Raw genomic sequence first — 14,694 nt, forward strand, 5'->3', positions numbered from 1 at the left:
AAATGAGACGCAGGAAGAGAGAGATGAGGGGGAGAGGAAATTCAGGAAGCAAAATGTTCACAGGCATCGGAATAAAATACTCAATATCTGCACACACACAAACCCCAAGCTTGTGGCAGACACACACACACACACACACACACACACGCATAGCCCAAATCATACAAACACTCGGTCCCGGTGGGTGGCTCTGTGTTGTGTGGCACATCCATTTCCAAGGCTGGTTTTGTCTTCACTGCTGCCGATTCTTAAGCCCCTTCGGGTATCCTGGCCAGCCCCTTGAATAATATCGCGTTTTGAAAAAAAAGGGTCTAAACTGCACGTGAATCTGGGCTCTGGAAAAATAGTTTCCCCTCAAAACTATCCGACTTTTCTCATCGGTGGCGATTCTTGTCGCGAGACGTTCGTTTCTCCGTGTTTTCAGGTGGCTGATCGCGAGGGAAGGGTGGCCCCATTTCTCCCGCTGCACCCCCGCGGTCTCCACAGCCGTCCCCTTTGGCCCGGCAGAGCTGTTTTTACCGCCCCTCTCAGATCTGTGTGTTCCCCGGGGCCACCGGGGCCGCCCGGGCCAATAACCAATGACATGTGCAGCTTCAGTGGCATATGGGGATAATTACACGACCATAAACAAGTTGCCCTCCTATGACATTTCTCTGTTTTGATATTTCACCCTCAACGCCATCACTCAGTCTAGCTGTGTGTGTGTGTGTGTGTGTGATGAAGCCAAAAATACGACCTCCCACCACCGCGCAGTGATCAGACGTTAAGAGGGCAGTGCATTTGTGTTCACATCCTGACTTAAAGGGCAGGTTCATCTCTGTTTTAGTTTGAAATGTTATTTCCAATACCTTGGGTGAATAGGTTTATTTCATCGCAAACGGTTTCTCTTTTGTGAAAAATAGGACGTTTGCTGAAAAATGGCAAGAAAGGCCCTGGTTCAAAACCAACAGTGCATGTCCAGTATGTCTCTTTTTGCATGATAGAGAACGGTTGCATATCCGTAAATGGCGTCCAAATGACGGTGAACGGCGGTCCGGGGCGATTTCGCCTGTCGCCGGGCGACAGCGGAGACGGGCTCCGGCACCCCCGCGACCCTGAGCGCACGATAAACAGCGCAGATAATGAATGAATAAAAAATACTGAATAATTCAACAACTTGTTATCATTGCGGGTGATTATACAAATATATGCAAAAGGATTATTATTGGCTGTCTCTGTGTTTATACAACGGCGGTAAACCAAACCGAGTGTACGCCGCATCCTCGGCGGTCGCGGCCGATCACGAGGCCGACGCGCTTTGAGATGAGATGAGATAGAAAACCGAATCGACAGAGTTTATCTCTCGTCCCGCCGCCGGTCGGACGGGCGATGATCTTCTCGCATCCTAACTCGCCGGACGTGAAAGACACGTACGGCCGTGCGCTTCTTAAAAAAACGCGGAGATCTCAGGTATCGTCGAATTCTCGGCGCCGGATCAGCGGTCAGGTTGCATTAGCGTTCTTCCCTTTTACATAAGAAACACTCCGTGGGATGCCGAGGTATGTAATGAAAATTGTCAGTTTTACTCACTGAATCAATAATTTCATTTTTCTCATTGGGAGAAGCATAATAGGATGCGATGTGAGTACATCAAGGCAATCTTTTCACAATCTCCCATCGCTGCAGTGCTAGTTTGCATGAATTACACTAAAATCTAGACTTATGCACGCAGGCCCCAAGCTGTTAAGACTCCCTCTCAGAGGTTTCGCTGAGAGAAAAGGGAAGAGGGTGGAGAAAGAGAGGGGGAGAGAGTAAGAGGGAGGTAGAAAGGTAGTCCTGGGGGGAGGAGAGGGGGGTTGTACTCACTGTGAGAATATTTCTCTTTTTTTTTTTTCCCACTCATTCAAAATGGAAATGATGAAAAGTGATAAAAAGAATTTTGATCAAAAGAGAAAAAGTTTAGTGAAACTTAACATTCTTCATTTTTTAAGAGTTTTAATTTGGTACATGGCACAATCAGCATGTATGCATCTGGTATACATAAATAAATATTAAATATTTTATACATAAATATATCTATAGAGCTCTTACAAAGACACCCGGCGTGTTCTTGGCTCGAGATGGTTTTAAATGATGACGATACATAGAACTTATTTGTTTTCGGTCCAATTGTTTTGTGGGAGATATCTTCATACAAGCCCTATATATATATGTATGTATACCCATATTTATATATATATTCAAAGAAATACAATTGTGCACTGATGTAGGTTTATTCAGTGCCGACAGGCCACTGTTTGCTTTTGACGAGGAACCCTTACAAAGTCAATGGAATCATGTCAGTTAGTTCGGTTCAATCTTAAGCTATTTTTTTTTTTCTTCTTCGTACAAGTAAAATAATAGATTTATTTTGTAATCTTTAAGCAAAATTAGACATATATAACTTTGAAAATAACAAAAGTGCTATTTTGCAAAGACAGACACCCAGAGACGCTGCAGAAACACTGGTGGTGAACGGAAATCGACAGCATGAGAAGGTACGCGTCCCCCCACCCCTAAAGGACACTATACAAACTACAAAAGAAAAGTCCAATCGAAAACAGAAAAACTGGTGCGCGCGCACACACACACACACACACACACACACACACACATACGCACACACACGCACGCACACACACACACGCACGCACACACACTCAGGCTCACCCAGTCAAGTTCAGACGAAGTCTCTTCTTGTGTCTCGGCCTCTCGACCCACTTTTGCGCGAGGGAAGAGGACTCGCTTTCACGTGAACCGACGCACGGGTGCTCGAAGCAGCGCGTGTACGTGCACACTCTGTGGAGATAATATCAGATAGCTTAACAGATAAATTGGCTGTAAAAGATGCACTTTTTTTTTTTTCCTAACAAAACAATCACAGTAACATAGTATTTATCTCTGCCTTTTCATCTCCTAGGATACGCTGTCTCTGACAAATTATTTCTACACAAGCTAAAAAAGATAACACCATTTGAGTGGCGGTTGTGTTGGTTCCCTCCCAAAAAAGTGACCCAAAATGGGTTTAAAATCTCTATATCTGCATATCCTTTGAGTTCCCGTCCTGGAGTCAGTCTCTCGTCTTCGAGTCCCATCGGCTCGCAACGCACTCCTCTTGGAATAGTCACAAGGAACTGAAACATAATGACAAAAATAAAAACCGAAACACGCTTTCGTAAGGCATCGAAACGTAAAACAAAACAAAGAAGCAATTAAAAACATTTTGCGAATATCGACGTAGAGGCCATTGTTCGAGATGTGTCTCCCGCAGGAGGAAGGGATGGGAAATAAAAAGCACTTCCGTTTGTTTTTGTTATGAATTCAAGAAAAAAGAGTGTCGATATCTCCTCAGTCTGCTTAAAAAGGCTTTTAAAATGATTATTTTAGAAAAAAACAGCAGAAAGACCCCCCCCCCCCCCCCACCCCCGTCGTCGGGAGAAGGGAAGCAGTTTGATTTTGGCAGCTCTGCACAACTTGACATCCATGGAGAGCTCTCAGCAACTCTCCTCATAGTAAAAGTCTGGTTAAATCTCTTCACATTTTAATCCAACTCCTGCCCGTCTCCCAAACCCCCCTCCCCCACGCTGCGATATTTATAAAACACAATCCTCTCCTCCGTTCGCTCATCTGCTCCTCCTTCGCCGCTCCCCCCCCCCCCCCCCCTTTCTCCTGTTTGCGCTTGCTGCCCGGCGCCTCCTTAAAGCTATACGCGGGTGGTTGAGTGGGAGTGTGGCAGGCCGGTGGAGTTGAAGCCGGTGGTGAAGGTGTTGTAGGGGTGCAGGTTGGGCATGCCCACCAGGGAATTGGGGATCATGGTGATGGTGTTGGGGGTCATGAGGGGTATGTCATCCGGAGAGCGCCGTAGAGTGAGCGTGTAGTCGGGCAGCGAGGCCAAGCGCAGGGCCCCCTCGTTGCTGTTCCCCGCCTCGCACTCATGATGCGTCTGGTTCATCTGGAGCGACATGATCTCCTCCTCGGGCGCGTGGCGGCCAATGTCGTTGGAGGTGGTCTGGCGCTGCGGGCTGGGCTGCCCGTGGCCCGAGTCCTGCCGCCGCTTGTCCTTGCGATAGTACAGGGCCGCGAAAGCCAACACGTTGAGGAAGAGCAGCGAGGCTCCCACCGCGATGGTGACGCTGAGCTCTGTGGAGTAATCCCTGGGGTTCTCCACCAACAGCGGCCCCGGCTCCTCGTCGTCGCTCCAGGAGCCTTTGTCTTCGCTGTAGGCCGGCGACATGGGAGGCCGCTTGGTGTTGAACGGCCAGGAGGTTTTACCGTTGGGTCTCTTGGTGGAGAGGGTATTCTGGGTGGTCTCCGGCGGGGGCACTTTGGTGGTGGTGGAGGTGTAGTGGAACATGTCGTGGAGGTTGTACAGATGGGGCACCAGGTGTTTCCAGAAGGCCACTTTGGTGGCACGGTAGTGGTCGCGCACGCGTGGCTTCAGACCAATATGCAGGTACAGCTGGTCCTGGGGATTGTACTTGGACCAGGCCACCTCCTCGAAGCGATTGGCTTTCGTGTGGATGAACTTGGTGTCTTGGGGCACCGGTTTGTTGGGATCTCTGCGGACAGAAGAGAAAGCCGTGAGTCGGATTCATTTCAGAGGCTAGGAGTCATACGGCTATCGGCGAGCCGCTTTGGTTCATCTCACGCCCACAGAAGCTCCGTCCGCTCCTCCTCCTCCTCCTCCTCTGACCATTTATTCCATTGACTCAAATTCGCCGTACGCCGCGCCCGTCTCCCCGCCTCTCTCCGCTCTCCCCCGCATGTTGTCCTCAACTCAATTATGATGCAGTCCACCCACAAAAAACCAGGGCAGAGGCTTTTAAAGTAAACACATATAAATAAGTCAGCGGGCTTTAGGATTGTTTCGGGAAGCATCTTGTTGTTGCTAATCCAACGCTGGTGGAGCCCCTTTGCTAATTGCTCAGGGAGAGCAGCACAGTGTGCTGTGGCATACACTGCCCTGATGTAAAGTGGACCGTATTAATCAAGACACTAATAGGGAACCACAGAGAAGAAAGTGCGCGCGCTTGAATATGATAATTTTTTTTTTGTGGAACTGAAAGGGAGGTGACAAAGGGGAGGGACAAAAAAAAAAAAAAAGTGACGGCGAGGTTTCCTGATGCAGTACCGGTTTCGATCTATAGAGTTCACTCTTCTACTTTTCAGCGTTCGACCCCTTGGCGTCAATACTTTGCAGAGCCTTTCAATTACGGCCCCGCTATTGATTTATCGAGTGAATTGACACGTCGTCAGCTTTTATGATTGTACCGCCTCCGGTCGGCGAGGCGTCGCGGGGAGCGAGGGTTTGCCGAAAAAAACGCCGTCTGCGGAAATGTTAAGAACAATGGCGTGGCCTCGAAAGCAAAATAACCGTTTGTAGATCTGAGAAGTTAGAACGTGTTCCGTCGGAAGCAAGGATCCGCGTGACATTTCTCAAAATGTCATGAAATATCCCTTTGTGGGTCTGATCGCGATGTCACTTGCAGGCAAAGTTCAAATTTAGTTGGGGATTTGGGGATATGGTGGCCACAGTGCTTTTCTGGCACGAGCAGAGAACCTTCAAACACAGCCAAGAGAATTAAAAAAAGGCGAGCCAGAAGAATTCACCCTCTCTCCTCTCTTTCTGTTCGTTTCTCCGCTGTCAATTTTTCGTTTTCAGGTCAGTGCTTCTGGGAGAGGTGAGAGAGAAAGTAGGAGAGGGAGAGGTAAAGCAAATTGAGATGGCTGAAGCTGAATCCCTGGACCTGGGCCCGTGTCAGCAGAGCAGCCTGTAAATAACCACTTTTATTAGGCCCGTAATGATCCCCAATGAATATTGACAGCAAGACTATGATGACTTTGTAGCTGAATATCAGTAATTAAGTTTCAAAGGAGTGGGTGGTGGAGGTAAGGTCATATTGATCTCTCCCTGCACAACATGCCAGAGAACAGGACATCAATGGAGCAGCCTGAGACGTGGTTGTCTGCAGCCTGCGTGCTTCTCTGCAGTCTTGTATGCAGCGACACACACCCACCCACCCACCCACACACACACACACTCACACACACGCAAACAAATCCTCTCCTCACGTTTGCTTTCCCTCTCCCTCCTCTCACTCACACACGCAAATGACAACAATAACGGAGGTCACAGCAATCTCAGTTAACGTGGAATTCTGCGCGTTACCGCAACGCTGCAAATGCCATAATCTCCCGAGTGACGATTTGCAGAATTGGGATGGCGGAAACTCAAACAAAAAAAAAAAAAAAAAGGCACTAAAATCTAACAAAATAACCAGTGGCTGCAGGGAGCAAGTGAGCGTCTGTGCAGCGCGGTCAGATGGAGCGCTAGAATATTTTTGAGCTTAGCTTAGCTTTTGTTTAGCCCTTTGTTGGCTGCTGGATGGTTTCCTTCAAGTGAAGATGAATAATTTAGGGAACACAAAAAGAAATCAATCACCCGTGGTTAATTTGACTTTAGCAGACAACTGGGTACCTTCTCAAATCTTACACACACGTATGCTCTGTCAAAGTCAATAATAAACAGACCGTGTTCCTTTCTGTAATTCCACCATTGCTGCTCATCTGTGAGTTTGCCTGTGGTGAATAAGGGTCAGTTCACGTGCAGTAAGATGTATTTTTGTGCTAATTCGCTCCTGTGACTAAACTGTGAAGTAGAATTCTGAAAATGTGTTAATATTATATATGATTATCAGCTGCTGTGTTTGCGTTGACACTGGCTTTTCACATCGATGGATACAACGTTAACAAACAAGAATCAGAAACTTTTTTTTTTTTTGGTGTGCCTTGAGTGACGGAGGAGACACTGTCACAAGCAAAAAAAAATAAAAATAAAACAAATTACAATGTTTAGGACAGCAGCGTGAGTGTTTGTATACATTTTCATTTGTAAAACATTATTAAGGATTTTGTCGAGCAAAATGCATTTCCCCCACTTGTCACTTAATGACTGCCGGCTGATTTTGGCTTATACTGAAAGACAGTTCTTTCAAGGACTGTGAATGCGGCATTAAAAGTCAACACTAACCACTGCGAACAGATGGGCTGCCAGCGGAATAGATGGATGTTGTGACAGTCCACCTACTGCGGACCGGCGAGACATTTACACCTACTTAATGCTTCTGGATGTGTAAAATTATTTCCTGAGCAGTGATGTTCAATTCCTACCATAGAAAAGACCTATGAGAAGAGCTCTGTTCAGAATAAGACTTTGGTAGTTTAACTACGACGTGGAATAGATGGATGGATGTTGATGACAAACAGGACTTGAAATCCCGGGTATATAGCAAACACCTTATACATGAAGGAGCTTGTTGACCATTAAGTTAACAATGTTATTATGTACTCAGTGTAATAGATTTTGCTATGAGTGACATCAAGACTACTTATTGCATTTAACCGCATTTGTCTGTGGTTGGTTGCAGCTGCTATGTATTGAAACTTAAAAAAGAGCAATATCTACTATGTTTCTGGCCTTTAACTGCAATGCAACAGTGTCATTTTTTGATAAATCATGTAGCCTGAGTTGCTCTTAGGTAACATCACTGGGTCACTCTTTGAGTTTGAAATCTCTGAAATGCTTTGTCACTTTTTCTCTTTCACAGTTGAATAATTCTCTTAATTTGGATTCATTATCCAGAGAACGAAGAGAAGGACCGCTCTCCCTTTTCGTCCCTATCACCAGTGCATCACTGCATCAGAGATGCACAGTCATTGCTCCACTCACATTTGGTAAATGAGGAGACAAAATTAGTTTATTATTGGAATTATGTTTGGAGATGATTTACATATAATGAATAATAGACAGTTAAAAAAGAAATAGATTTATACTTGAACAAATTGATGATTTTGGTCTCGACCACTCATTGCTAATTCCCTCCACATACGTGATCCCCTAACCATTTGTTCTTAGTAAGGTTTTTCTTGATCAGTACCAGATGGGGGTTAATTTTATTGACGGCTGCTACATCACACACCCACCCACCCACACCCACACACACACACACACACACCCACACCCACACACACACACACACACACACACACACACACACGTCTTTGCATGTTTGCAGCGCAAAGGGTTTAGTTGTTAGAGAACACCTGCTCACGCTCACCCAACAGATACTCACAAACTAATGCGTAAAAGAGACAACAGTCAAAATCGGTATTGACATCGGAGCACACAAAGGAAGAACATGCAAGAAATAATAGCATAGTCAGGTTGGACAGGTTACCTGTACAGGCTTTTTTCATACTTCTTCACATGGAGAAGCTTCCTTGACACCTTGAAGTAAATTCAATTCAGATTGAATTTTCCTTCTGACAAGGAGGAGAATTGGTTTTTGCCTCCATGCACGGCTGCTTAGGCCTCCAAGTCATGAAAGGCAGCCAATGGCGCTGCCTACCAGTGCAACGCTATGGCGAAACATTGGTTACGTTGACGATACGACGTTTGGCCGCCGTCACAAACCAATTGTCGTTTCTGTTAGAAGCCTAACCGTTGGGCCGAACGACCGCTTGTCACTGCAAAGGTCCGGCCGTAGATTATATGAACCGAAAACGGGAAATCCGGCCGCTGACAAATTCCTATATACTCGGACGTCTGACTTGATGAGACTTCATCATAAGAACAGGACCGAGAATTATCTTACATTAGACTTGATAAGTCATTATTTTTTTCAAGTGCGAGTATTCCTAAATTAATAATTGCAAACATAATTCAATTTAGCACTTTAATTCTGCTCCCAGCACCTGTCACCCCCTTGTAGCCTGCTAGAGCTCGTTAATGCCTCGCCGCTGGGCCAAGTGTAATATAAGAAAGAAAATAAAATGGATCAAAAGCTTGAAAAATGACAGGGGCATTTCATATAAAGATAAGCACGGTACGGTAAAAAAATCAGAAACAAGAAAATGCAGAGAGTCAGAGAATCCATGCTATAGATGATAAGGATGGTGTTTAAGTGTTTAAATGTACTTTGGCAAATTAAGAACAAGTATAAATCCAATTTTGTATAATATATTACTCCATTTCAAGTCAAAGTACTTATTTTTTAAAAGCTTACTGAGTATAAAAATATCATTGGCAAAAAAAAATTATCTAAATTAAAAAGAGCCATTTCTGTGGCCTCTGAGGTGGAGAGCAGCGAAATATAAAGGAGGACTAAATTGAAATTGACAAGAAAAGTACAAAATTGTCACATTTTCCATTAACCAAAGTACCTAAATAAATGTACTTCAATTTAAATTCTGATTCAGTCACTTAATTACACTTTCACAATCTGGGAAACCATCGGCTATCAGATAAAGAACAGGCTCCGGTACATCTGTCAATTTAGTCTCGGCGGTCGGCAGAAATCAAAAACAAAACAGAACGGAAAAAAAAAAAAAACGCCAATGATAGCAATATATATACTTATAGCAATATAAATGCTCAATATCGCTTTTAAGGCAAAGAAGTGCGCCTCTTCTGCTTCCTGCTCCATCTCCTCACATGTTCAAACACAACTGGTCAACACTATTTGGGCTAAACGGAGGCTTCGGTGCTTCCGGTGCCACTATTTGTTTGCGGGCTGACTGATTCTGGATTCGCTGAGGAGAATTTGCACATCAAGGTAACCAGGAGGCCGATGTTTGTCTACGAGGCAGAGATGCTAAACGCTCTCATGCTATTTAATTCATCAGCTGCCGCTTCATGCAGACATTGAATATGACGGACTAATAACCGACCTTGCAAGCAATTATTCTGTGGCCCCTGTTGTAAATAATACCGGGAAGAAACTTGTGTGCAAAATACAGCCAACTACAATGTTTTATATATTACGTTTTGACAGAATATTGTGGCTATTAACTGTTGGTATGCAAAAATAATACATATGATAAGTAAGCTGTAATAGTCACAGACGGATTCTCTGAAACACAGAAGGAACGAAAGTTAACTAAACCCCTTGGAAAGACATTTTGACAATACAACGCCAAAAGCCAGCGTGAGCATTTCATCCCGAGGATTGCGAAAAAATAACAATCCTCTCGGCCAGCTCCGGCGTTTAAGACAAAACCAACTGATTTTTGAACCACCTCCAAAGACTCAGCTCTGCGAATGTCTAAAGATGGCATGCATCACAGGGTTGTTGTTTTATACGAAAATAGCTTCAAGCCTCACCCAGTTACGACATCCGTCATTGGCTAATTCACTGACAGAGCATTTCTTTTTTTTTTTTTAATTTTGTGTTTCCCGTCACCGAGCGAGGGAGCGAGCGCTTCCTGCGATCCACGCGTGCGTTCGGAACAAAAGCGGAAGAAGCGACGGCGACTCGGACAAACAGCCTTGTGATGTTAGCGGTCCTGTTGGGCTGTCAGAGCGCCATGCATTAGCTGATAGCCTGCCTCCTATCAGAACCCCCTCTTAATCCGGATGGTCATTGGAATTGTGGCTGGACTCCAGGCAGAGGAGAGGGATTATTACACCCATAAAAGCAGGCGTTTTAATGGCCTTTCAGATTTCCTCTGATGTGTTCATATGGCTGTGGTGCCATAAACCTGCCTTCATCTCCTCCTCACTTCTCCAACTCCAACCCCCTCTCCATGACCTGTTGACCCGCGCTAACCTTGGTTAGCCACGCGTGTTTAAGTGCTCCCATGTGTTTGTATCTGTGATTGACCGGGAGTTCACACGTCTGTGTGTGCGTACGCCTCATCTCGTGTCTGTCAACTTACGTACCTGGGTGTCTGTGCGCGTGCATTTTTTATTTGCGGTGCATCTGAAGTAATGACCTCCGGGGCCGCACAAGTGCCACACTTGAGAAGAAGACATATATGCCGCGTAGCGATGATCATCTCCAGCATGAGATGAGAAAAGCTTTCTGTGACAGTTAAACAGCTTTCCTGTCGGATAGTTTGCCACCTGCTTCTCAGACACAAGACCCAGTTCTACTTGTATATATGGCAGTTCACAGCCTGAACTCATTACCTATTCCAAGCCCAATCTGCGAGCGCTGATGTAAAAGGTAGATAAGGGGAAGGAATGAATATCATTTTCTTTTTTTCATTTCCCATGTACCTCCTTCCACTTTTCATCCTGATGTAATTTGAAGCGCTTGAATGATCATAGACCTAGCCATCACCAAATCTGAAAAGACACGTTTAGGTGCCCGAAGGCAGAAGACAAGAATCTATTTTCACGAGACTCAACATCTCCCGAGTCCCGATCTGAGTGTAGCCTCTCCATATAGAACAAGGGACACGCATTAATTCGGTGTCACCGATGCTCACTCTGCTAAAGCCGCTAAAATATGCAAAGACGAAAGCTGTTTATGTTTGTATTTTTTGGCATTGTCGTATAACAAATTCACCCCCTGGAGTTGTTTATGTACTTACCAGGTAGCACAAAGTAAGTACCTAATTGTAATTTTCACTCCAACAGAAGGTTTCCAACGTCTTTTCTCTGCAATTCATCTACATCTAAAATAAATTCATTCCGTCTAATTCTGTATAAAGCGTCTTTTTACCCTTCTTCCGGTTGCATACTAGGGCCAAAGGCTAAGTGATACGTGGTTTATTTATTTAACAGCAGCCTCCGGTTCAGTCGGTTAAGTGACGCAGGCCGAGGTGCTCCGACTGAGGTGTGTGTTGCTGTTCACATCCAATCCCTGTTGATGCTATTGTTGATTCACTTGATGAGAATAGGAAAAAAAAAAAAAAAGCAGAAAACATCTCAACCCGCTTTCTTTGAACGCCACATCTAACATTTATCACACATTAGAATCTGGCAGTCACACGCTTATGAACAAACACATGCAGATTTTCTCCCATTCCTCCTTCCCTTTGCTAAAGTCCTCTCATTACATTCAGCCCACAGCGTGGACGCCGATCAATGGCACCTAGGCCCCTTAACAAGCCACACCACTTCCTTACCTTCTCTAATGCAAATCAGGATATTGGCTACAAATCTCCTATCAAGTGAGTGCCAATTTAATGGAGTAGGTAGGTGGCTATGCTGCGAGACAATGCGGAGCATTCACAGACTCCTGCGACAGGTTGAGTTGGCCCGGACTAAAAAAGCTCGGTGGATAGATAATCCGGAGTAAGGATAAGGAGGGGAATCGAGAGTGATGTAACTATTAGACAGCTGGGTAACAAACGGGCAAAGGCGATGCATAATGAGGTCAAAAACTGTTGATGCTATTCAAACCGAATGCGTTGAAAGCCCTTCTGCGGATTATTATTCCAAGCGCTGGATGTTAAACTGCAAAACAGGCAGCAGCTGAGATGCGGCGGTTACCCCCCGCGTTCACTTGTTTGGTCTGCTGTCGTCGTCACCGAAGACAAAGCGATCAATACTGCGTATTTCGGCTCGTGTGGGGAACGTAACACACATGCAGACGATCTTTTTCGCTACCTAATGAGTGGGAGGGAGCAGGAAGCGGGGTGAAAGCGGCGAGGAAGAATGGAAGAAAACCCCTCAAATGGCTGCTGCAACTGCCGAGCGCGGCGAGCGGCGCACAGCAACGGGGCCGCGCGCGATGTTCCCACACATGCAGTCCATCATCCGACTTCACGTGCACTCCGCACTTGTTTGAGAAGGTTTGAAAGTAACAGTCCCTGGATTTGTAGCAAAGTTTAGGAGAGACAGTTCATAAAAAGTCACCGTGGCAATAAAGCACGGGCCAATTTTTCCCCGTCAATAGTAAAACAAATGCTGTAGCCAGGAAAATAACTGAGCTGAGTAAATCCCTGGCTTCTGAAACATCCCTGACTCTCAGGAAAGAACAGCCTCATAGCGTGTACACACACACACAAACACACACACACACACACTAAGAAGATTTGACAGCATGCACTCTCTGTGTGCTTTTATGCTTCACTGACACTGATGGAGGCAAAAAAGTGCATGGGCAGGGATTTGCCCTGTAAAGATGACACATGTGAGCCCAGGACAGGGAGGGCTTGGGGGGGGGGGGGGGGGGGGGCGCTGCTATGATATACAATGTTGACATGCAGCGCAAGTGTCTGAACATCGTGTCACACATGTTTCCACACATGATTTAGATGGCGGGACAGGAAGTACAATCTGGGTCATTTCATTATGAACATCTGGAAGGGGAGCGAGAGCTGCTTTACAGATATAGTGAAGATTGCTGCTGGTCAGGCCAAGTCAATTCAACTGGGTCTTAATTAAAAGACTCCAGAGCCAGATCGGGTCGGTTTGGTGTTGGAGGAGGGATCTATATCCCCTAGTGTGGTTTAAATGAGGAGGATGAACTCGAGAATCTTTTGGAAATATCTTACATCCTTAACCCCTATAGTAAGGATGATAGTTAGCGGTGGAATCCCGTCCTTAGATTTGAATACAATTAGCTGCAGCAGGGAGTTTTTCGAAGCCCCCGCATTTACCTTCATTACCATTTGAGTGACTTATTGTGGTGCCATTGATCTGCCCGTGTCTGCAGTCTGACACACATCGAGGGCATAGATCTCGGTCCAGTTTGCCCTCCCGCCACTCTCTTCATCTTATGCAAATAAAATTAGCCGCAAAGAAATCTCTGCGAGTGACACTGCTTCCGAGAGAAGTCCAATTTTTGGTTTGGAGTCGTGATTTAATGGCTTGTTCGACTTCCTGCTGCATCCACTTGGTCCCGTGGAGAATCTAATGGCCTTGCTAAATCACAGCCCTTGTACCGAAATTGCATATTCGCAGTGAAAGAATGCACTTCTGGTTTCTATGCATTTTCTTTTAGAATGATAGGATTAGGAATATTAATATCAAACAGTGCAAACTTGACGGTGAGAAAGGTTCGAGTGTTTGTCAGCGGCATGTGCTTGTGAGGAAAATTAAACAAACAAAGAAAACACAGCTTGGACGTTCTGGGCCGTATTTTAGGGATTACGTGAAAGCTCCACCGACGTGGCTGAAATGACAGAACAAGCTTTCCACGAAGCGGACGGCGTGCGCGTCGGTGCACCGCCGTTTTCCTCAACGTATCGAAGCCGATTAGCGCAATGCTGCGAACCACGTTATCTTATAGCGCGTGTCCCAATTGACTCGATCATTTTAACAACCAGTCAATTGCGATTTATGCGCTAAATGTCTCTTCCCGGCGTCCTGCACGCTAAGGCCGAAAATGACGACCCGGCGGGGAAAATATACCAAACGGACACGGCTTGGAATCTCGCTCGTCTCACACAATGCTCAGTCGAACAGATGATTAATTATCTTTACAAGTGCGTGCACGCGCGCAAGGATGACGTCAAGCTTTTACAAACGTACACGTAGAGTCGATGAAAGAGGGTAAAAGAAAAATCAGGCCGCCGTCATCCATCAGAATCAATTCTCCCGGCAGAATGGAATCGGTATCTGCCGCTACCTCAGTGAAACGTTCAAATCCAGGGGGAGACACGGTGGATTTGTGGAGAGAGGCGGAGGAGCCTCTTCTGTATGCACACCACGGCCGCGCAGTTAACAATATTACACAGGCTCCGCCTCTCCGACCCCAGACTGTCCGAGATGTTTCTTACAGTAAATCCATCCTGTGATCAATGAGAGGAGACACCGGCTTCATTAGCGCACGTTTGGAATCTGCCGGAGCATGGATAACTCCGAGGATAAAATAATCCTATATCCTTGCAAAAAAAAAAAAAAAAAAAAAAAAAAAAAAGCTCAAAGCAGACGCGGCGGTG

General features: G+C 45.6%; 1 protein-coding gene across 2 annotated transcripts in view; it reads right to left on the reverse strand.

The window, feature by feature from the left end:
• Nucleotides 1–1,957: 1,957 nt before the first annotated feature.
• The window catches only part of nlgn3a (neuroligin 3a), a 114,966-nt gene continuing 102,229 nt past the window's right edge, over nucleotides 1,958–14,694 (reverse strand). For both annotated transcript variants that reach the window (XM_086139215.1, XM_086139216.1), the window contains one exon: nucleotides 1,958–4,577. In XM_086139215.1, the coding sequence (XP_085995341.1) occupies nucleotides 3,722–4,577 (856 nt within the window). In that variant the 3' untranslated portion in view covers nucleotides 1,958–3,721. The remainder of the gene's footprint in view (nucleotides 4,578–14,694) is intronic.

This window comes from Fistularia commersonii, chromosome 31 (assembly GCF_037954325.1).
Source record: "Fistularia commersonii isolate RoL2024-O1a breed Wild chromosome 31, RoL_Fcom_v1.0, whole genome shotgun sequence".
Classification (NCBI taxonomy): Eukaryota; Metazoa; Chordata; class Actinopteri; order Syngnathiformes; family Fistulariidae; genus Fistularia; species Fistularia commersonii.